Source organism: Fukomys damarensis, unplaced genomic scaffold (genome assembly GCF_012274545.1).
Source record: "Fukomys damarensis isolate Sample0158 unplaced genomic scaffold, DMR_v1.0_HiC HiC_scaffold_4, whole genome shotgun sequence".
Taxonomy (NCBI): domain Eukaryota; kingdom Metazoa; phylum Chordata; class Mammalia; order Rodentia; family Bathyergidae; genus Fukomys; species Fukomys damarensis.
In genome coordinates, this window is record NW_022900916.1 from 49958022 (window position 1) to 49977002 (window position 18981).

General features: G+C 34.8%; 1 protein-coding gene across 1 annotated transcript in view; it reads left to right on the forward strand.

Moving 5' to 3' along the window:
* Positions 1-18981, forward strand: part of Tfec (transcription factor EC) — a 67324-nt gene that overhangs the window by 24936 nt on the left and 23407 nt on the right. The window contains exons 2-3 of the mRNA XM_010621873.3: positions 7036-7284; positions 11128-11214. Coding sequence (XP_010620175.1) covers positions 7108-7284; positions 11128-11214 — 264 coding nt within the window. The 5' untranslated portion in view covers positions 7036-7107. The remainder of the gene's footprint in view (positions 1-7035; positions 7285-11127; positions 11215-18981) is intronic.

The window sequence follows — 18981 nt, forward strand, 5'->3', positions numbered from 1 at the left end:
AAATCCAGTCCTCTGTGGTCAATTTATTCATCCATTCCACCCCTTGGTAAACACAGATCTTTTTATTGTCATCACAGTTTTCCCTGTCCCAGGGAAAACGCTGATATCTCAGAGGATGTAGCCTTTTCATATTGGCTTCTTGCAGTTAGTTTCTTGCATTTAAATTTCTTCCATGTCTTTTTGTGGCTTGCTAGTTAATTTCTTTTTAGTGCAGAATAATGCTCCATTGTATGTATTATAACTATAGTTAATTTATTCATTCACTTAGTAGGAGAGATGTCTTGACTGTTTCAAAGTTTGGCAATTATGAATAAGCTGCTATATAAAGGTACATTCACAGGCTTGGGAGCAGATGTACTTTCAATTCATTTGAGTAAATAACAGGGTGTAATTGCTACATTTTATAGTTAAGAGTAGGGTTGGTTTTCTTAAAAATTTCGGAACTATCTTCCAAAATGGCTATACTATCTTGAGTTCTTACCAGCAATCAGTGATACTTCCTGTTGCTTAATACCCTTGCCAGAATTTGGTCATAGCTGTAAATTTTGGCTGCTTTAGTGCTGATAAAATGGGTATTTTGTTGTTTTAATTTGTATTTTCATGATAATATATGATATGGAGCATTTTTCATATGCTTATTTGATAACTATGTAGCTTCTTTGGTTGAGATATCTGCTAAGGTCTGAAGCCCTTTTTTTTTTTGGCCTTTTCATTGTTCAATATTGAAAGTTCTTTAATTAATGCTTTACAAATATGCCATGGAAATATCTTCTCTAATCTGTGGATTGTCTTTCAATTCTCTTGACAGTATCTTATAGAATGGAAATTTCTAATTTTAATGAAGTTCTATTTATTAATTTTTTTTTTTTTGTACCAGGGATCGAACTCGGGCCCTTGAGCTTGTGAGGCAGGCACTGGAACCACTAAGCTAAATCCCCAGCCCCTGTTTATTGAATTTTAAATTTTTGTATCTAGAAAGTTGAACCATACCCAAGGTCATCTAGATTTTCTTCATATGTTATTTTCTAGGGCTTTATAGTTGTAATTTTATGTGTAGGTCTGATTTATTGTAAGCTAATTGTTTTGCATTTCTGATAATCAAAACTCAGGGCTTTGCACATTTTAAACATGCACTGTATTAGTGAGGTAAATTTCCTGCTTTACATTTAGTATCTTAATAGCTTCTCAGTCGTTTGACTAAGATCAAGTGTACATTTAGTATCTTAAAGAAGATTCCCTGGTATTTCTAGTTTCCTAATGCACCACCATATTTTGGTGTTGAGGAATTTTGCAACACATTTTTGAATGACATTGGTCTCTATTGTAGTTGTTTCATGGTATTACTGAGTTCAACTAGCTCCATAACTGATTTTCTTCCTTGGATCCATCCATTTTGGATATAGCATTGTTGAAGTCTGTAATAGTGGATCATCTCTTTCTCCTTCTATTTCTGTTTTTGTCTCGAGGATTTTGACATTCTCTTGTTAGGTGTCCTCACATTAAGTGCTGTAACATCTTGGAGAATTGAGCCCATGTCATTGTGTAATGTCCCTTTTATTCCTGATCACTTTCCTTTCTGTGAGATCTGCTCTGTATGAATTCATTTTTATAGCTATTTCTGAATCTTTTGATAAATATTAACACAATACAGCTTTATCTCTCCATTTATTTTAAATCCATGTATGATTTTATACTTAAAATAGATTTATTTTTATCTTTTAGTTGGTGCATTTAGACCATTTACTTTCAAAACAGTTATTGATACAGTTGAATTAATATCTACTATTTTGTCATTATTTTTTATTTGTTGCCTTTATTTTGTCTCCATATTTTTTTCCATACTTTTTCTGTCTTTTGAGGTTTTGAGAACTTTATTATGATGTTATTATTCTCTTTTCCTAGTATACAGTTATACCTCATTTAAAAAAAAACAAACTTTTTTAGTGGTTGCCCTAGGGTTTGCATTATACATTCACAACTAATCCAAGTCCACTTTTAAATAAAATTATAGTAATTCATGGATAACTCAGATACCTTGTATTTGATCCTAATTCCTTGTATTGTTTATATCATTGCTGTTATTTATTTATGAAAAACTAAACTAAGTCTATGAATGCATACTTATATGTGTGCATATATAAATGTACATAATACCTCTTGCTATTATTTTTGAATGAATGTTATATATTAGAAAAATGAAAATAAAAATAAAATATTTTGTTATACCTTCATTTATTCCTTTTTTTCTCTTTTCTTTATGTAAGTCTGAGTTTTTGACCCATAAGTTTTACTTTACTGTCCACAAACTTAGCCCTCTTAGTAGGGTGGGTCTACTGAGAAGATTGCCTCTGTTTTTGTTTGAGAAAATTCTTATTGTTCCTTTACTTTTGGAGGAAAATTTCACAAAACAGAATTCTAGGCCGGTGTATTTTTTTCTATCAACATGTTCAACATTTCACTCAACTATCTTCCTGCTTGAATGGTTTGTGAGGAAAAAAATCAGATATAATGCTTATCTCTACTTCTCTCTAACTTATTTTCCACCCTCCAGCTTTTTTCAGAATTTTCTCTTTATCTTTGATTTTTTTTCCTTGTAGTTTGAATATGACATGATCAAGCATTGTTTGTTTGGTTCTTCCTTTCTCTTTTTTGTGATTATCTTTCTTGGTGGTCTCTGAGCTTTCTGAATCTGTGACTTGGTGTTTGACTTTAATTTGAAGAAATTCCCAGCCACTCCATTTCTTGGTCTCTTACTTATCTTCTGTTATTTTTGTTATATGTACTTTCATACCTTTCCTTCGCGATATTGTGAATTTCTTGACTGTTTTTAATCTTTTTTTCTATTTCTGTTTTAGTTTTTGTGATTCTTATTAGAAAGTCCTCAGAGTCAAATATTTCTTCTGTTGTGTTCCATTTAATAAGCCTATCATTGACCTTCTTCATTTCTGTCATAGTGATTTCTTTTGACCTTTAGCTTTTCTTTCTGGTTCTTCATTGGGATTTTCATTGCTGTGTTTACATTGCTCATCTGTTCTTGTGGTAGCCTACTCTATCAATTAGCATCTTTAACACATTGACTGTAGCTGATAAAATCCCCAGTCAGATAATTCTAACTGATCTGCCATTTCTGAATCTGGTGCTGATGCTTGCTCTGGGTCTTCAAATTATGTTTTTTGCTTTTAGTATGCCTAGTAATTAGCTAGATATGAGGTACTGGGAAAAAAATATGCTGTAAATGGGCCTTTAATAATGTGATGGTAAGAAGTGTTATAGTTTGTGCTGTTTAATTTCTAACAGCAGCATATTAGGGGAAAATATTGAAACAATTCAGAATTCTGGAATATGGGTTGCTTACTTTTTTTCAGTAGCAAACTGTCTTAATTACTTATTTCTCATTGCTCAGACAAAATACCTGACCCTCATAATTAAAGGAGGGAAGGTTTATTTTGGCTCACAGATTGTAGAGGTTTCAGTCCATAATTGGCTGGTTCCAAGGCAGGGTGGCAATGCAGAGGAGTATTGCAAAGGAGAAATAATTCACAGAAGGCAGGAGGGTAGCAAAGCAGTGAGTAGCAAGAAAGCAGCAGCAATCTTTCTGTCTCTTTATGTTCTACACAGGTTACACCTCCTTGGGTCTGGTAGCACTTATACCAGGATAGGCCTTCTCATTATCCACACTCAGAACTGTGCCAAACCAATCAGTGGACCAATTTAGTAATCACACTCCCTTGATCACACAAATAATCTCAACATCACGCAATCTAGATCCAGTCACTTCTGAAAAGTCCAACCTATGAATGCATGAGGCTTTAGGGGACATCTAGATACAAGCCGTAACACAAAATTTCTCTTCATTTCAGTGGCCGTAATCTCTTTTACTGTTGAATGAGACAAATCACAGCCTGGAGCTGCTCTGTTATTCTGTGTAAAAAATCTGCCCTTCCTGTGGATTTTTAGAGCTCTCTGTAGTCACTGTAGTATTTATACACTGCATTCTAATGACTCATTCTTTTCATTTATTAACTGTACATACATGAGCATCTATTTTTTAAGGTCTGCTTTGTGTCATTCTCTAGGCTGTGTACAGGAATATAGCATGGAGTAGTCAGCAAGATAAATGCCATCCTTACTCTTTCGGAGCTCATCTTTTCCTTCTTTTTCCAGAGTGTTACAAGACTAAAGCCATAAAACTGCTATTGTCTTCCTTCTTATATCTTCTGTTTACTGCCCAGTGCCACACTTTTCACACTCAAAAAACTGTTTCTTTGATAAGCAAATAAATGAAAAATAGAAAGCTATTATTTCATTTACTTTTTCTACAAAATATTTGGACATTCAGTAAAAGGAAATCCAACAGATATTTTTATGTTTCTACAACTCAGGCAATTTAACATATTTTAAAATTGGCTGCACATGGTGTGACTGATGTTTCACACTGAGTTGTTCCATTGTTCTGAAGTCAGTCCATGGTTGGAAAAGTCAGATTCTCTGGGTAGTATGTAATCACATTTCATTGAATCTTCCCCTCCTCTGTGAAACTATTAGATTCTTCTGCTTATATACAGATGTTGTTATAGACATGGTGCAAGAGAAACCCTCACCTTTGACAGCTGACTGTATTTCTCTAGAAATAATAGTCAATATTTTATGTAGAATTACAGTTAGTCCCATTTCCTATTTTATTCAATCTCTTCAGTGGCCTGAAGAGAAGACGCTAGTGTTTCTTTGAGAACAGAACACTGTATGGCATTTCTTTTATATGACTAAGATTTGCAGCTATTTTTCAACTTCTTATCTTTTCATTTTAATCCTTTCCATTTAAGATTTTCTTGCAACACCTAGGTTTTCTTTCTTTTTTTCTTTTTTTTAATTTAAATTTAAAATGTTTTAGTAGTACATTTCCAATACATAGTGATTACATTCCTTACCCGGAGTTGGCACATCTACATGACACACCTCAATTCTTTTTCTTCAACTCCTTCACCTCCTCCCATTTCCTCTCCTTCCCATATAAGAAAGATCTGTATCCCTACTTCTTATTATCTGTCCTCTATTTTGTTTATTTATATTTTGGGTTTTTCATATAACAGAAACCATGTGATAGTTAAGCTTGTGTTTCTCTTCCAGTATATGTATGTGTATATATTGTAATGTTTAGAAAGGCAAGCTATGGATTCCAGTTCTGTATCTCATTAGCTGAATGTTAGTAGGCATGCTACTTAACTTTTCTAAATCTCGGATTCTTTGTCTGTGTGGTGCAGTAGGGTCTGGCGATACCTATCCAAAGTTTATAACAAGTATTAAACTAAATAATATATGCAAATTCATTAACAAAGTGCCTAGTACCTGTTGCTTACTACTATTATTACTGTTGCTGTTACTGCTATAGTTGATATTAATGCTGCGTGGTGGATTGTGCACCCCTAGGACTCTAGGATCGCTTCTGCAACTGCTTTTATACAGAGTCTGTGCTCTAATAATTGCTTTTAAAATCAATGGATGAAAAGTGAAAAATAAATTAGTTAATAAATCTTATAAATTCTGATTCAACATGCTAGGACAAGAGGTATTTTCCTTTTGTTAGAATACAATATTCTTGGAGATTCAGTGACATAGTGTGAAAAATTATTTAGATTTATAAAACTGAGAATGTTCCTTATAACATAGAATTTATAAATATATACAGATTAAGAGGTATTAACTTAAAACTGTTGGATAATATAAATAGCTACCCTTAAACATTTGCCATTGGCATTTTAATGAAATGTTATTTTACAACTTCAAAGCTCACAGCAATATAATTAGTAATATGTGTAATCTTTATTACTAATCTTAATCTTTTTTATATGGCTGAAAAATTATTTTATGGTAGTACAATTAAAATAATGCTAAAAATGTCAGTATAACAGAATTAAACCAAAGTAACTACTACAATATTGTATCCCAAACCAGCTAATTTAAATGCAAAATACTTTGTAAAGGCTATTTATCTGGGCTAATGCATGTTAAGGGATTTAAGGAGTAGTTTGTATAACGGAAATAAAAAGAAAAATAAGCACTGTACAGCAATTTTTGCTATTGTTAAACATGAGGGAAATATTAAATAGGTTTATATATAGGCCACTTGAGGAAAATCTATTAGAAGCCACATCACAGAATAGTAAATATAAAGGCAACTGGCAGGCAATGCTATATTTATAGGCTTTTAAAGGGAAAGCTTGAGATGCTTAAAATTGTCCTTTTACAAATAATAAGATAAAATTAACTATGATAACTGCACTGAAGATGCTCACAATTCTAACAATATGCTTTGTAAAAGGGATTTCAAAAGTAAGATAGATGTTTAGTTTGCTTATAGCAGTGGCTTGAGTTTTTTCTAAATGTTTGCATCTATCAATTCATAAATAACAACTTGACCAGTTTATTATTTTGTAGCTTATAATATGGAAAGGTTTTCAAATTAGATTTCTACAGTAACTGCCTCAACGTGGAAACTTCAGAAGATACAGAAAAGTAGAAAGGCTTACTGAAATTTTCACCACTTCTAGAGTGTCACACATGATATTTGTATATACATTTCTAGTTCTCTAGTTTCTGCTCCCTCAGGGACAATTTTTAATTTTCTGAATGAAAAGTTTTTTATAGTGCACAGAATATTTTGTTTAATTAAAGATTACAAGGAATACATATTATATAGAAAATAGTTTAAAATGCAAACCAAGTACATTTGCCATTGTTTTGTGTTAGGTCTTCCTTTTTCAGACCTTCAAAGAATTGTTGCTTTTATATATTTATTCCTAATTGTTAGTGGTAATCATTTTAAATACTGGTTAGCATTGAAATTATTTTAGTAGTTTAAGTTACTTCTTAAAAACCACAGTCTGTTAAAATTTGGTGTTAAACACAGTCTTAGACTATAGGTCTGTGAAGCATTAGTTGTCTTTATGGGTTTACTCACAGTTCCAAACCTGGAAGGGAAACTTTGATTCACCGGATCATGCTCCATGTTGTGTGTGTTTGGTTTTGATTCTGTAGGTCCCAGCACATCTGGAAAGTCCTGCAAGGCCTCCACTACAGAAGGCCCAGAGACAGCAAGTAAAATCCTTCATGACCCTTGACCACCAAATCGTCAATCAGACTCTCAAACGGTCACACTCTGCCACATCAAGCTGTGGTCTTCTGGCACAGAATGGATACACATATCCTGACAGTGCCACTGGCCTTGCAGGAAATCCACTCACCAAATTGCTAGCTCTCGGAGAAGATGTCAGAGCGGAATGGCATGTATGTCTAACAGCATTATGAATACTTTATCATCAGCTTCTGAGAAAAACACGGTTTAAAAAATTGAAATCAATACTTAGAGTAAACATTCCAAATCCAACTTAATTTAACAAAGGAAATGTGTTTTAAAATAATTAATCTGTGATCATTAATTATACGTCATTTCTATGCATAATAAATTATAGCAATTCATTTTACCCATTTCAGTGAAGCACTAATAAGTGCCAAAATAATCACTTATAGTAATGTGTTTAGAAGATTTAACCCTAATTGTAAAAGTTTTCTAAGTCTCTTTAGATAAAATATTTATTAATAGTTATATTATCTTAAATAACTTCTAACATAAAGCAGGCAGAAATGGCAGTAAATTGGTTCTTTAAAAATGTTTATTAGAATAAGACTAATGATCCTATTATATTTAATATTTTACTCAAAATTATATGTATTTTTGAAATTTTTATTTTCAAGACAGTTTCAATTCTCAACAAATTTTGTCTATCGTTTGCTAAGTTATAAGAATTGAGCAGTGCTGAAGATACAAAATAGATTAGAAAGTCTAGTTTTGTGGAATTTGTTTACAGTGACTTGCTTTTAAATGAATTTTCAAAAAATGCTGAGGAATAAATAAAACTGGAAATGAGAACTTTGAAAAAGACTTCATAAATATCTCAATGTAGAAAAACTACACCAAAAAAAGGAATCCTCTTTTCTATTCTTTTTTCCATTGTATTTCTTAGATTGAACCATGTTCCTTTGATTTCCCAGGTTTACTCTTCCAATCTAAATTCCTAGTGATTGTTGCTGATTTAAGGATGATGTTTTTTAGCTATTAAGGGTGCAGCCTCTTGGCACAACAATTCAGTGCTCAGAATCTCATTTTTTAATCCAAGGTTTTTAAAAGCAAATTTTATACCAATCTGGCAAAGAAAAAGAATAGAATCTGGGAGATTTTTAAATGAAATATAGAACAACCATACAATAGGAGTCTGAAATCCAAAATGGAATGTAAATCTCTCCATGTGTATTTACTTAAACTTTTCAATAATGGATGTATAAAGAATGTAAAAAATAGAATTGTAAAACCAGGTTCTTTATTCACTTTGTGAAGATCATAAAAATATATGTAGGATGAAAATCATCTGCACGGTAAATATTAGAAATGTACCCAACGCAGTTTATCTTACAACCGGCTCTTCTAAGGTCCGTTTTCCTGTGTGGAAGATGGATTTTTTTAAAGGAAAAATGTTCCAAAGGATATGAATATATCAGTTAATTTTAATTAAAACCCAGAAAATAATTTTGTATTTTATAAAACATGCTTTCTTAAAACTTAGATAAGCAACATATATCAATTTTCTGAATTTTTTTTTTTTAGTATGTTTTTATTCCTCAGACTATACACTTTACCTTTATGGTTATAGTAAATTTCTACATATTTGTACAGGATGTTTGTGTAGCCCTGGCGGTCCGTTAGTTGGTCTCAATCAAAGAATTGCATGGTTGGGAAGGTTTGGAAGGCCCAAGTATTACAGTTGTGAAGGACAATGTGAACACTGACTGCAGACATTGTTTTCTATTTTTTTACCATTATGTTTTATCTCTACAAGTGTCGAAATTCCATTATTAGTTTCCATTTAATCACAGTTTTCTTCAATCTTTAATAGTTTTAGTCAGCAGTAGTCTCTTTGAATTTAACTTACCTTCCTGCCATCATTCCCAGACTTACTGTCTTTCATGGCTAAGATGTATCCTATGGTTTTGCAATCTCTTAATGTCCTTTGATTGGTGCTGGGAGACTGTGTCTCATAGCCTTTACATAGACACAGATAATATAATAGAGAACCACTACCTACTAGGTCTTACTCCTAACCTTTCTCAGATATATTCCCATGCCTTGAAGAGTGGATTCCATGTTTACATTTTAAAAATTCTAAACACAAAGGTAGAGTGGGAGCTCCGGAGGTGGTGATGGCTATCATGTTTTGGTGTTTCTTTCTCCTAAGCCTTGTCCTTATGTGAGATTAGAGGACATTGCACTAATTCAAAGAAGACAAAAGAAGTCACAGGTACCATAGGATAAGTGTGAGAGCAAGCCTAGGCTGAAGGTATAGCGTGACTGGAATGGGAATTCTCAAACGTGTGTATTAAAGAACTTGAAGAGAAAGAGGCATCTACAAATAAAAGAAGTATTTTCTAGCACGTGTAAGATAAAATTCAAATTTGAACTTAAAGCACGTAAGACACTGCCTCACTTAACTCCGGTGCCTGGACCCAATATGTCATTTGGAGTCTCCATGGTACCGTGGGTGCTTCTGCCTTAAGGATTTATTAGTGGCTCTCATGATGGCTAAGTTCTCCTTCTTATATCCTTTCTCTGCCTCCTTCTCATTCAATCTCAACCATACATCTGAAAAGTTCCAATTTGCTCTAAAAAAATTGATTTCATTTTTTTTCTCTAAGGTGCTTTCCCTGCTGATTCTGTCTTGATTTGGTGGCAATCCTGAGTTTTCACAGCAATTCCTATCTGTATAAACAATATACTTATTGTGGCATTTTCACATCATATGTTATGTTTTAAGTATTCTTTAGATTTTTTTCCCTTATTCTATAGCTGTACGCCCATGTCCTAAGTCAAGTTTCTGACAAATAATATTCACTATATTTTTTGGCAAATGGATGATGAGTTCAGTGGGCCCTGTTGACCCATAGTTTCTAACATTTATTGTCTGCTTTGTCCACTCAGAGTTTGAGCCCCATGTTGGCTGTTGTACCCCCAGCTTGTAAAACAAATCCTCACAATAAATAGCATTTCATAAATATTTGTAAATTAATATGTAACTAGTGTTCTACCCACATCATGGGAAGTGCACAGTACTACCCTGATTAATTTAGCTTTCACAGTATCTTTGAGTTTATCTCATAGTGTAAAATTTTAATAAAGAAAATACAATGGGAGAGGAGAGAGCTCAAACTCACATGAGAGAGACACAATGTGTTTCTTTTGAAACTGTGTTTTTTGAAAAATCTTCATCGGTTTACATTTTCTCTACAGAGAGAAAGAAGGTTAAAGGAGTTGAGGAAGACTACAGTGCTGATAACTGTTACTAGGGCTTCCCAGGCAGATTTCCAGGAGGACATTTCTGCCTCTGAGGCTCACTACACCCTCCAGGGTGCTACTGAACTTCTCATTTTCTTAACTGTAAAATGGACACAATAGTAGTAACCACACCATGGGTTGTTGAGAAGATTAAATGACCTGATGTATGCCTGTCACTTAACATAGTGCTTGGCACATCTCTGGCAGTATGAGTGTTTGATGTTGTTAACTGTTTAATGAGTGTTGTCATTATTGCTAGTACTGTTATTATTTATTGGTCATTAGAGAAGTTGGGATAACGTTTTTATGTACTGTATTCTATGTCAGCTAAAATTTGCCCATTGGCATTTACATAGCTGTCTGTACATAGCAACCAATCTATTTTAAGAGAAAAAAGAGTAGAAAGTTGCCCCTCTATACATGAATAAGTTTGTGGGCTCGGGCATGCGATATTTCATGAGACCCACTCTATAGATGTACCTACTGATTTCCAAGGGAGTGGCCCCGGATATTTTGCCAAGCTGTCACCTGTGAGTTCATGGAAACAAATGCAAGGAAAAAAAATAAAAAAACCTGTGTGTCAGAACACATAATTTTCATTTCTCAATATTCTAGGTATACATGTATCTTCAGTTTAAGCAGTCTAAAAACTTTTAGAGATGATTAGAATTCTCCTCTATAATTTCAGATAGTACTTCCCCTTTTATCATTATGCACAATATTCTAAATACATTATATTTTGCCAGATGGAGGACGTTATTGAGGATGTGATTGGTATGGAATCAAGTTTTAAAGAAGAAGGAACAGACTCTCCTGTGCTAATGCAAAGTACAGTAAGTGTTTCTAGGCCCAAGGAAGTCAGAGACTAAATGGATGGTGCATTCTGCTGATTAAAAAAATAAATTTCATTTCATTTGTAAGTGGTGCTTTCTTCTGTGGTTTTGAAATAGATGCAAAATAATGGATGGATATTAGAAAATATTTGTTGGTACAAACGAGACTCTTGTGTTATTATTTATTTATTTATTTATTTTGGTACCGGGGGTCGAAATTGGGTCTTTTCACTTATGAAGCAGGGACTGGAACCACTGAGCTAAACCCGCAGACCAACTCTTGTGTTTTTGAGGACAATTATAGGGCTCACACCATTCTCTCTGTGTCTCTGGGTATCTATTTCCGCATCTATCTATGCTCTGTATACATGCATCAGATTATTTAATCTGCTATATTATTTGCTGTGAGCAATTTAATCTTCAAATTTCCTATTTGAGGCATGATATGTATTCAAATATCTTCATGAGATCATGACTTGGTTTTGACTGTTTTACCATGACTAGTACCTGTGATTCTCAGGAGCTCTACATCTTTGTGGAGGACAGAAAAAGACCACAATAAAACATACAAATTCATTTCTGAGCCAATAATGAGAGATTGAAGATGAAGTACAAAAAAGGTGGAGCAGGCCTCACCCTACTTTGAAGTGTGTAAAAGACTTTGGTGTTGAAATCAGCAGGAATTCCAGGAATAGTATTCAAAGAAGTAATGGTATCTTATCTCCTACTCAGTTGCTATTGCTTTCTCAGGGCTCACTTGTTAGACAGAAGACGTCCTATCAGTAAAGACCTTGGAAGAACTTCCCCGCCCATATTATTGTTGGTTTGTATATGTTAAGACAACATAAGAGAAAAGAATATGAAGGATTTTAATTGAATTGTTTTAAAGATTTCGTTTGAAGAAAGTGAGGAAATACATTTTGAAACCTGAAATAGACATTTTGTGATTTCAATTTTTAATTTTATTGCTACGTATTTGCAATTCATAATGATTACATCCATCATCAGGAATGACACATGCACATAACACATCTGTTCATCCGTATACTATGTTATGAAGAGTGATAGGCCTTAAGCAACCTATCTGGGGGTATAGCTCAGGGGTAGAGTGCTTGCCTAGGTGTGTTTGCAACAACAACAACAAAACAGAAGATACTTTTTGAAATCATCTTCTTTCCCCTTTATTATTTTCTAGACTATCTAATAAGGAAAATACCTTTTCTCTACATTTTTGTGCTATACATAGCTTTTTATGTAATAAGTCACCTATTCTATTGCCAAAGTAAAGATAACGTTTAAAACATAACTTTAGTTGTAGGATTTTTTTTTAATTTTTTTTTTTAGGACAGAGTAATAACTCTACCTTTCTCTCTTCAGATTTCAAGTAGTACAACTAAAAGAAAACTAATTAATTCTTTTTAAAAATATATTATTAGTGCTAATTTCTCCTTGTCTAACTTTACAGTATGAAAAGACTCTTTTCTCTTTTTTTCTTTCTTTCTTTTTGGTACTAGGAATTGAAGTCAGGACCTTAGGTTTGTGGCACTTACTGAGCTAAATTCCCAGCCCAGAATACTACTTTCTTCACTAATATTCAAGTTCTGTGTTTGAGGACATGATACTAATTTCCTGCAGTAGGCTCTCCCTTGTATGTGACACTTACTTCGCTGCAATTATATATTGAAATGTTCTTGCTCAAGTTATTTCATTTGTTCGGTAAAGGATGTGTAGAGTGGCTTACTCGGTATAAATTGGCGGTAATAAAAATGGGGTGTTTCCTTTGATACAGGGTAGGTACTTTTACAGAGATGAATACCACTGTCCTATCTGTACTAATATTGTAAGAAGTCTTCTATTGGTCCATTAGCAATGATTGATAAGTTTCAATGTATAAGTCTATACTTTTTTATTATAATTTTTTAATTGAGTTTATTGGTACAATCTAGGTCTACAATACAGTTACATTCATTACTGGGGCCCTGTACCTTCACATGACAAGTCTTGGTTCTCATTTTTTCCCCTTGTCCTTGCCCTCCCTTCACTCCCCTCCTCCCCTCCCCATTAACAAACTCTATTTCCATTTTTTCATTTTCTCTTTTCCCTTATTTCCTTGCCCCTACCCTTCCCCCTTTCCTACACCTTTAGCCCTTTTCTTCCTATTTCACACACTTAATTATCCCATTAGGATCTTGTGTACTATTATAGTTTTTCACAGCAGAGAAACTATTCGGTATTTACACCTGTGTGACTTATGTATTTCCCTTAGGAGTATATCCTCAATATGTGTCCATTTTCCTATGAATGACTCTAATTTCTCATTCTTTATGGCTGAGTAGTATTCCATTTTATAGAAAAACCACATCTTCTTTATCCAGTTTCCAACAGATGGACAGATGGGCTGTTTCCAAATTTTAGCTATTACAAACTGTGCTGCTATAAACATTGGTGCACATATATCACTGTGGTATGATTCTTTTAAATCTTTTGGAAAGATACCCAGCAGAGGGAAGGTTGGGTCAAATGGAACCTCTAGACCTAGCTATTTGAGGTTTCTCCATATTGATTTCCATAGTGGTTGCACCAGTCTACACTCCCACCAACAATGGAGAAGGGTTCCTTTCTCCACACAACCCCGCCAACATTTGTTATTGTGTGATTTCTTGATGGCAGTCATTCTTTGTGGGTTGAGGCGATACCCAGCAGAGGGAAGGTTGGGTCAAATGGAACCTCTAGACCTAGCTATTTGAGGTTTCTCCATATTGATTTCCATAGTGGTTGCACCAGTCTACACTCCCACCAACAATGGAGAAGGGTTCCTTTCTCCACACAACCCCGCCAACATTTGTTATTGTGTGATTTCTTGATGGCAGTCATTCTTTGTGGGTTGAGGCGGAATCTCAGTGTTGTTTTCATCTGCATCTCTTGAATGACCAGTGATGTGTAACATTTTTTCATAATTTACTTGCTGCTTTTACTTCTTTGTCAGAAATGTCTTTTTGTCTGAGGAGCAGCTGGTAAAAATTTTTCCCCACATTGTAGGTTGTCTCTTAGTTCTGTTGATGGTTTCTTTTGCAGTGCAGAAGCTTTTTAATAAGATGAGATCCCAGTTGTTGATTCTTTCTGTTAGTTCCCGTGGTACTGAGGATTTGTTCATAAAGTCTTTTCCTATGCCAATGTATTCCAGAGTTCTGCCTAACTTACCTTCTAGCAAGTTTAGTGTTTCTGTTTTAATATTTAGATCTTTAATCCACTTGGATTTTAATTTAGTGCTTTTTAAAAGATAAGGGTCTAGTTTTAATCTTAGGCAGGTTGAGATCCAGTTTTTCAATACCATCTATTAAAGAGGCTATCTTTCCTCCAGTGGGTATAGTCAGCTCCTTTGTCAAAAATGAGATAGCTGAATACATCTGGAGTTGTTTCTGTATCTTCCAGTCTTTTCTACTGACCCTCAGGTCTGTTTCTTTGCCAGTACCATGCTGTTTTTGGCACAGTGGCTTTGCAGTATAGTTTCAGATTGGGAATTGTTATGCCTGCTGCCATGTGTTTGCTGCCTAGGATGGCTTTTGTTATTCTAGGTCTCTTATGGTTCCAAATGAATTTTTGGATTCTTCTTTCTAGTTCTGTGAAGTATAGTGTTGGAATTTCAATTGGTATTGCATTGAATCTGTATAGCAGTTTCGGTAGGATGGCCATTTTCACTATGTTGATTCTTCCTACCCTGGAGCAGGGGATATCTTTCCATTTTCTTATATCCTCTTTGATCTCTTTTTTCAAAGTGCTGTAGTTTTCAGTGTAGAGGTCTTTTGCTTCTTTTGTTAGATTGATTCCTAGATACTTCATTTTTTGGGGTGCTATTGTGAAAGGAATTGTTTCCCTAATTTCTCTCTCAGTGAGTCTGTTATTTGGTTACAAGAAAGCTGTTGATTTTTGGGTGTCAACCTTGTATCCAGCTACTCTGCTAAAAGTGTCTATAAGGTCAAGAAGTCTTTTGGTGGAGTTTTTTGGGTCTTCATTGTAGAGTATCATATCATCAGCAAATAATGACAGTTTAACTTCTTCCTTTCCTATCTTTATTGCTTTAATTTCTTTCTCTTGTCTAATTGCTATGGCTAATGTTTCCAGAACTATATCGAAGAGGAGTGGTGATAATGGGCATCCTTGTCTTGTTCCTGATTTTAATGTGAAGGTTTTCAGTTTTTGGCCATTTAATATGATGTTGGCTGTTGGTTTTTCATAGATAGCCTTTATTAAGTTGAGATATAGACCACCTATTCCAATTTTTTGCAGAATTTTTATCATGAATGGGTGTTGAATTTTGTCAAATGCTTTTTCTGCATCTATTGAGAGGATCATGTGGTTCTTGTCCTGGATTTTGTTAAGATAGTGTATTACATTTATTGATTTACGTATGTTGAACCCTTCTTGCATCCCTGGAGTAAATCCAACTTGGTCAGGATGTCTGATCTTCTTGATGACCTTCTGTATTCTGTTTGCTAGTATCTTATTGAGGATTTTTGCATTTAAGTCTATACTTTAAACAGTTCAATTAACCAAATATTAATTGAATACTTATGAAATACATACTACTTATTTTATGTCTGAATATCCTTGTTGCATCTTTTTTGTTTTTGTTTGAGTACTGGATATTGAATTGGGGACCTTGTGCTTGCGAGGCAGGTGGCGGAACCACTGAGCTAAATCCCAGCCCTATGCCTGGTTATCCTTCCCAAAGCCTCGTGTGCTCAGAGCCAGAGCTTGCGGGAGGTGTTAGGAGGCCTCTGTGGTGATAGGAGGAGGGTCACTGGCTGTGATGTATCTCCTCCCTCTCTCTCATGTCTTGGTCCTCATGGCCTGAGCAGTTTTCCCCTTGGGTCCTTCCTCATTCCCTTTCTGACTTGTAGCTGCCTCTGAACTGAAGCCTGTGCACATGATAAGCTAAAATAAACCTCTCCTCTTAATTTGCAAGTGTGAGGCAATTGTGTCCCAGTAATGAGAAACTGACTAAGACAGTACTTGCACCATTTGAGACTATAAACAGAGGGGGACACATCCAAAGATGACATCATAACAGGACAGCACATTGAGCTGTACTTGGAAGACAGAGAGGGAAATAGTGTCTTTTGGTATTAGAATTAAGTTCTAAGTTACACATTGCATAAATCACATAATGTAACTTTGTTTTTTATTTCTGCATTATGTGAATAAGAATATTGATCTTTGAGGTTGATTCAAATTTATATTTTATTAGGCTGTATGTATATTTAAATGCTGATCAGAGAGTTGCTTCGGAACTCTAATGAAGGAGAAATCATGCTAAATTAAAAACATGGGGGCAGGGGATTTAGCTCAGTGGTTCCACCGCCTGCATCTCAAACACAAGGACCAGAGTTCAAGCTTCAATACCAAAAAAAAAAAAAAAAAAGTGGGAACATGTTTATATGTTTTAAGAAAAGATAATGATTGAAACATAGGAATGAGGTAGTCAAGATTGTAAGAGATAAACATATGAAAGAGCAGTAGCAAGTTAGGAGAGTAACATAAAGCAAGAAGTAAGAAAAAGAGAATGTAAGAAAAGCTATAAAACAGAGTTCTACAACTCTGAGAGATTTTTGTAGCCCGTATAGATAAAAATAGAGCCTTGTCTCATTTAGAGGAATGCGTACGTATACTAGCCAGTGAACTTTTGGTTGAAGGTGGTACAACCTACTCATGTGAGGTTTTAGCATGTAAGAATCTTAATTGGCACATGTCAACTAAAACCCGCTAAGAAATACTGTGTATGATCATTCCTCCCATAAATGTCTCTGTTTTCTTCTGTGCAGACTCTATTCGCTATTGTTGAGGAGATAAGCCTGTTCCTAGCTTCTGCTACTGTTTTGTTGTTGTGTTTTACATATACTCATTTATAAGGAAGTACAAATTCTTGTCAGATTGCTTTATGTCAATCCTGGTGGTCCCCCTGTGCCAGAAATTGTTTCAAGAATGGGCCTATATTACAGTTTTGGCATGCTGAGCAGGTTAGTGTCAATCGTTAGAGAGTTTTAATGAATTATAAAGTAGTTTCAAGAAGGAGACGGTTTTGTGACTTAGGGAGCTGTTATGGCCAATTTATTGCCACAGGGTTGATAAAATGAGGAAATACAAAAGGAAAAAGAAAAAAAAATATGAGAAATGTCAAGAAATGCTGTTTTTAATGCCCCTAGAAAATTTTTGGCTATGGATTTCTATATTATGTAAGCTTTTAATTTTTATTTGATAAATTAATTGTGTTGGTGTTTTCTGATGGAAGTGAGTCACTGGGACATGACTTGTAAGACCATATTCTTGTCCCTGCTCCTCTCTTCTCTTTCTGCTTCCTGGTTGCCCTGAATGTGCAGTTTTCCTGCCTCAAGAACAAAACAGTGAATAAATCGGCCAGTGTTTTGGGAGAGGTGATGGTCAGAAGCAGTAAGATTCTGGAAATTTTGATGCTGATCCCTATGGGTGTGGAAGTGAGAGAGGACACTAAAAGTGATTTTGAGGGATCATCTGTTTGTTGCTATAGGGCTTTTGTTTGCGTTTTTGTTTGGACGCCATTATTTTAAAGTAGATTTTAGGAGATAAGGAAAAGATTCTTTTCAGCCATCTTAAGTTTGTGATGTCTCTTAGGCTACAAAATACTCAAGTAAGCAGTAGGATTATGGGTTCAGCATGGGGGAGAGAGATCTGGGCTCGAGATGGACCGAGATGATCTATAATGTGTGAGTACAGAAGAAAAAAAGGCTGAAGAGCCAGCCTCGGGATGTTTTGCATTTAAATGTCTATTAGGAGAGAAAGAACAAGAGAAATAAGTATAAAACTGTAGAATCCTAGATAGTTATTCAAGGAGGGAGCGGAGCAGTCAGCTACATAGAGTCACCTGGAAGCCAGGTCAGGTGAGAGTGGGGAATTTGCTATTGTTTTATATTAATAGTTGTAAGAGCCCCGTTAGAATTAAGAGGACAAAATCTCTATTGAAGAGGGGAGAATGGAGGTGAGAAAGTAGAGTCAGAGAGGAAATGGAGGCGATAAGTTATTTTGTGTTTAGGGGAGTCCTGAAATAGCAGGACAGCCAGGCAGAAAATGTGTTCAAAAGGCCTTTGGTTTGGCTCGATTTTCATGAGGTGCTATTAAAGATTAACGTAATGTTGATATTTATAATCCAATTATAAGTGTACAAGATGAAATAAAAATATGATGCATATTTAAATTTTGATATTTTAATACAGTTAAAGACACATTGCCCATTAATCCTCCCTCAAAATACACCCCATTGTCCTTCACTTTTCTGACAATTCTTGCAACTTGCTGAAGCACTTCTGGAAGTCCCCTTTTGTGTCTTTAGTTCCACTGTTATGGCTACCTTGATGTCCTGAATCCATTTAAAACATGTATCTTTAATGGTTGTTTTTACTTTGGGAAAGAGCCAGAAGTCACAGGGTGCCAGGTTCAGTGAATATGGGAGATGAGGACACATTGTAATATTCTGATTTGATAGAAATTGCCATGAATATTTCATCAATACAAAGTGATATACAATATATGGTGAATCTTTAAATAATTATAGCAAAAGACATTTTTCCATTAATCTCCCTCACACTTGTACCATTGTTCTTGGCAATGTTTCTATTAATCAGCTGGGTGTGGTGGTGCACACACACAATTCCAGCACTTGGAAGGCTGAGGTAAGAGGATTACTGCAAGTTCCAGGCCAGCCTGAACTACATAGCAAGAGCTTGTCTCAAAAAA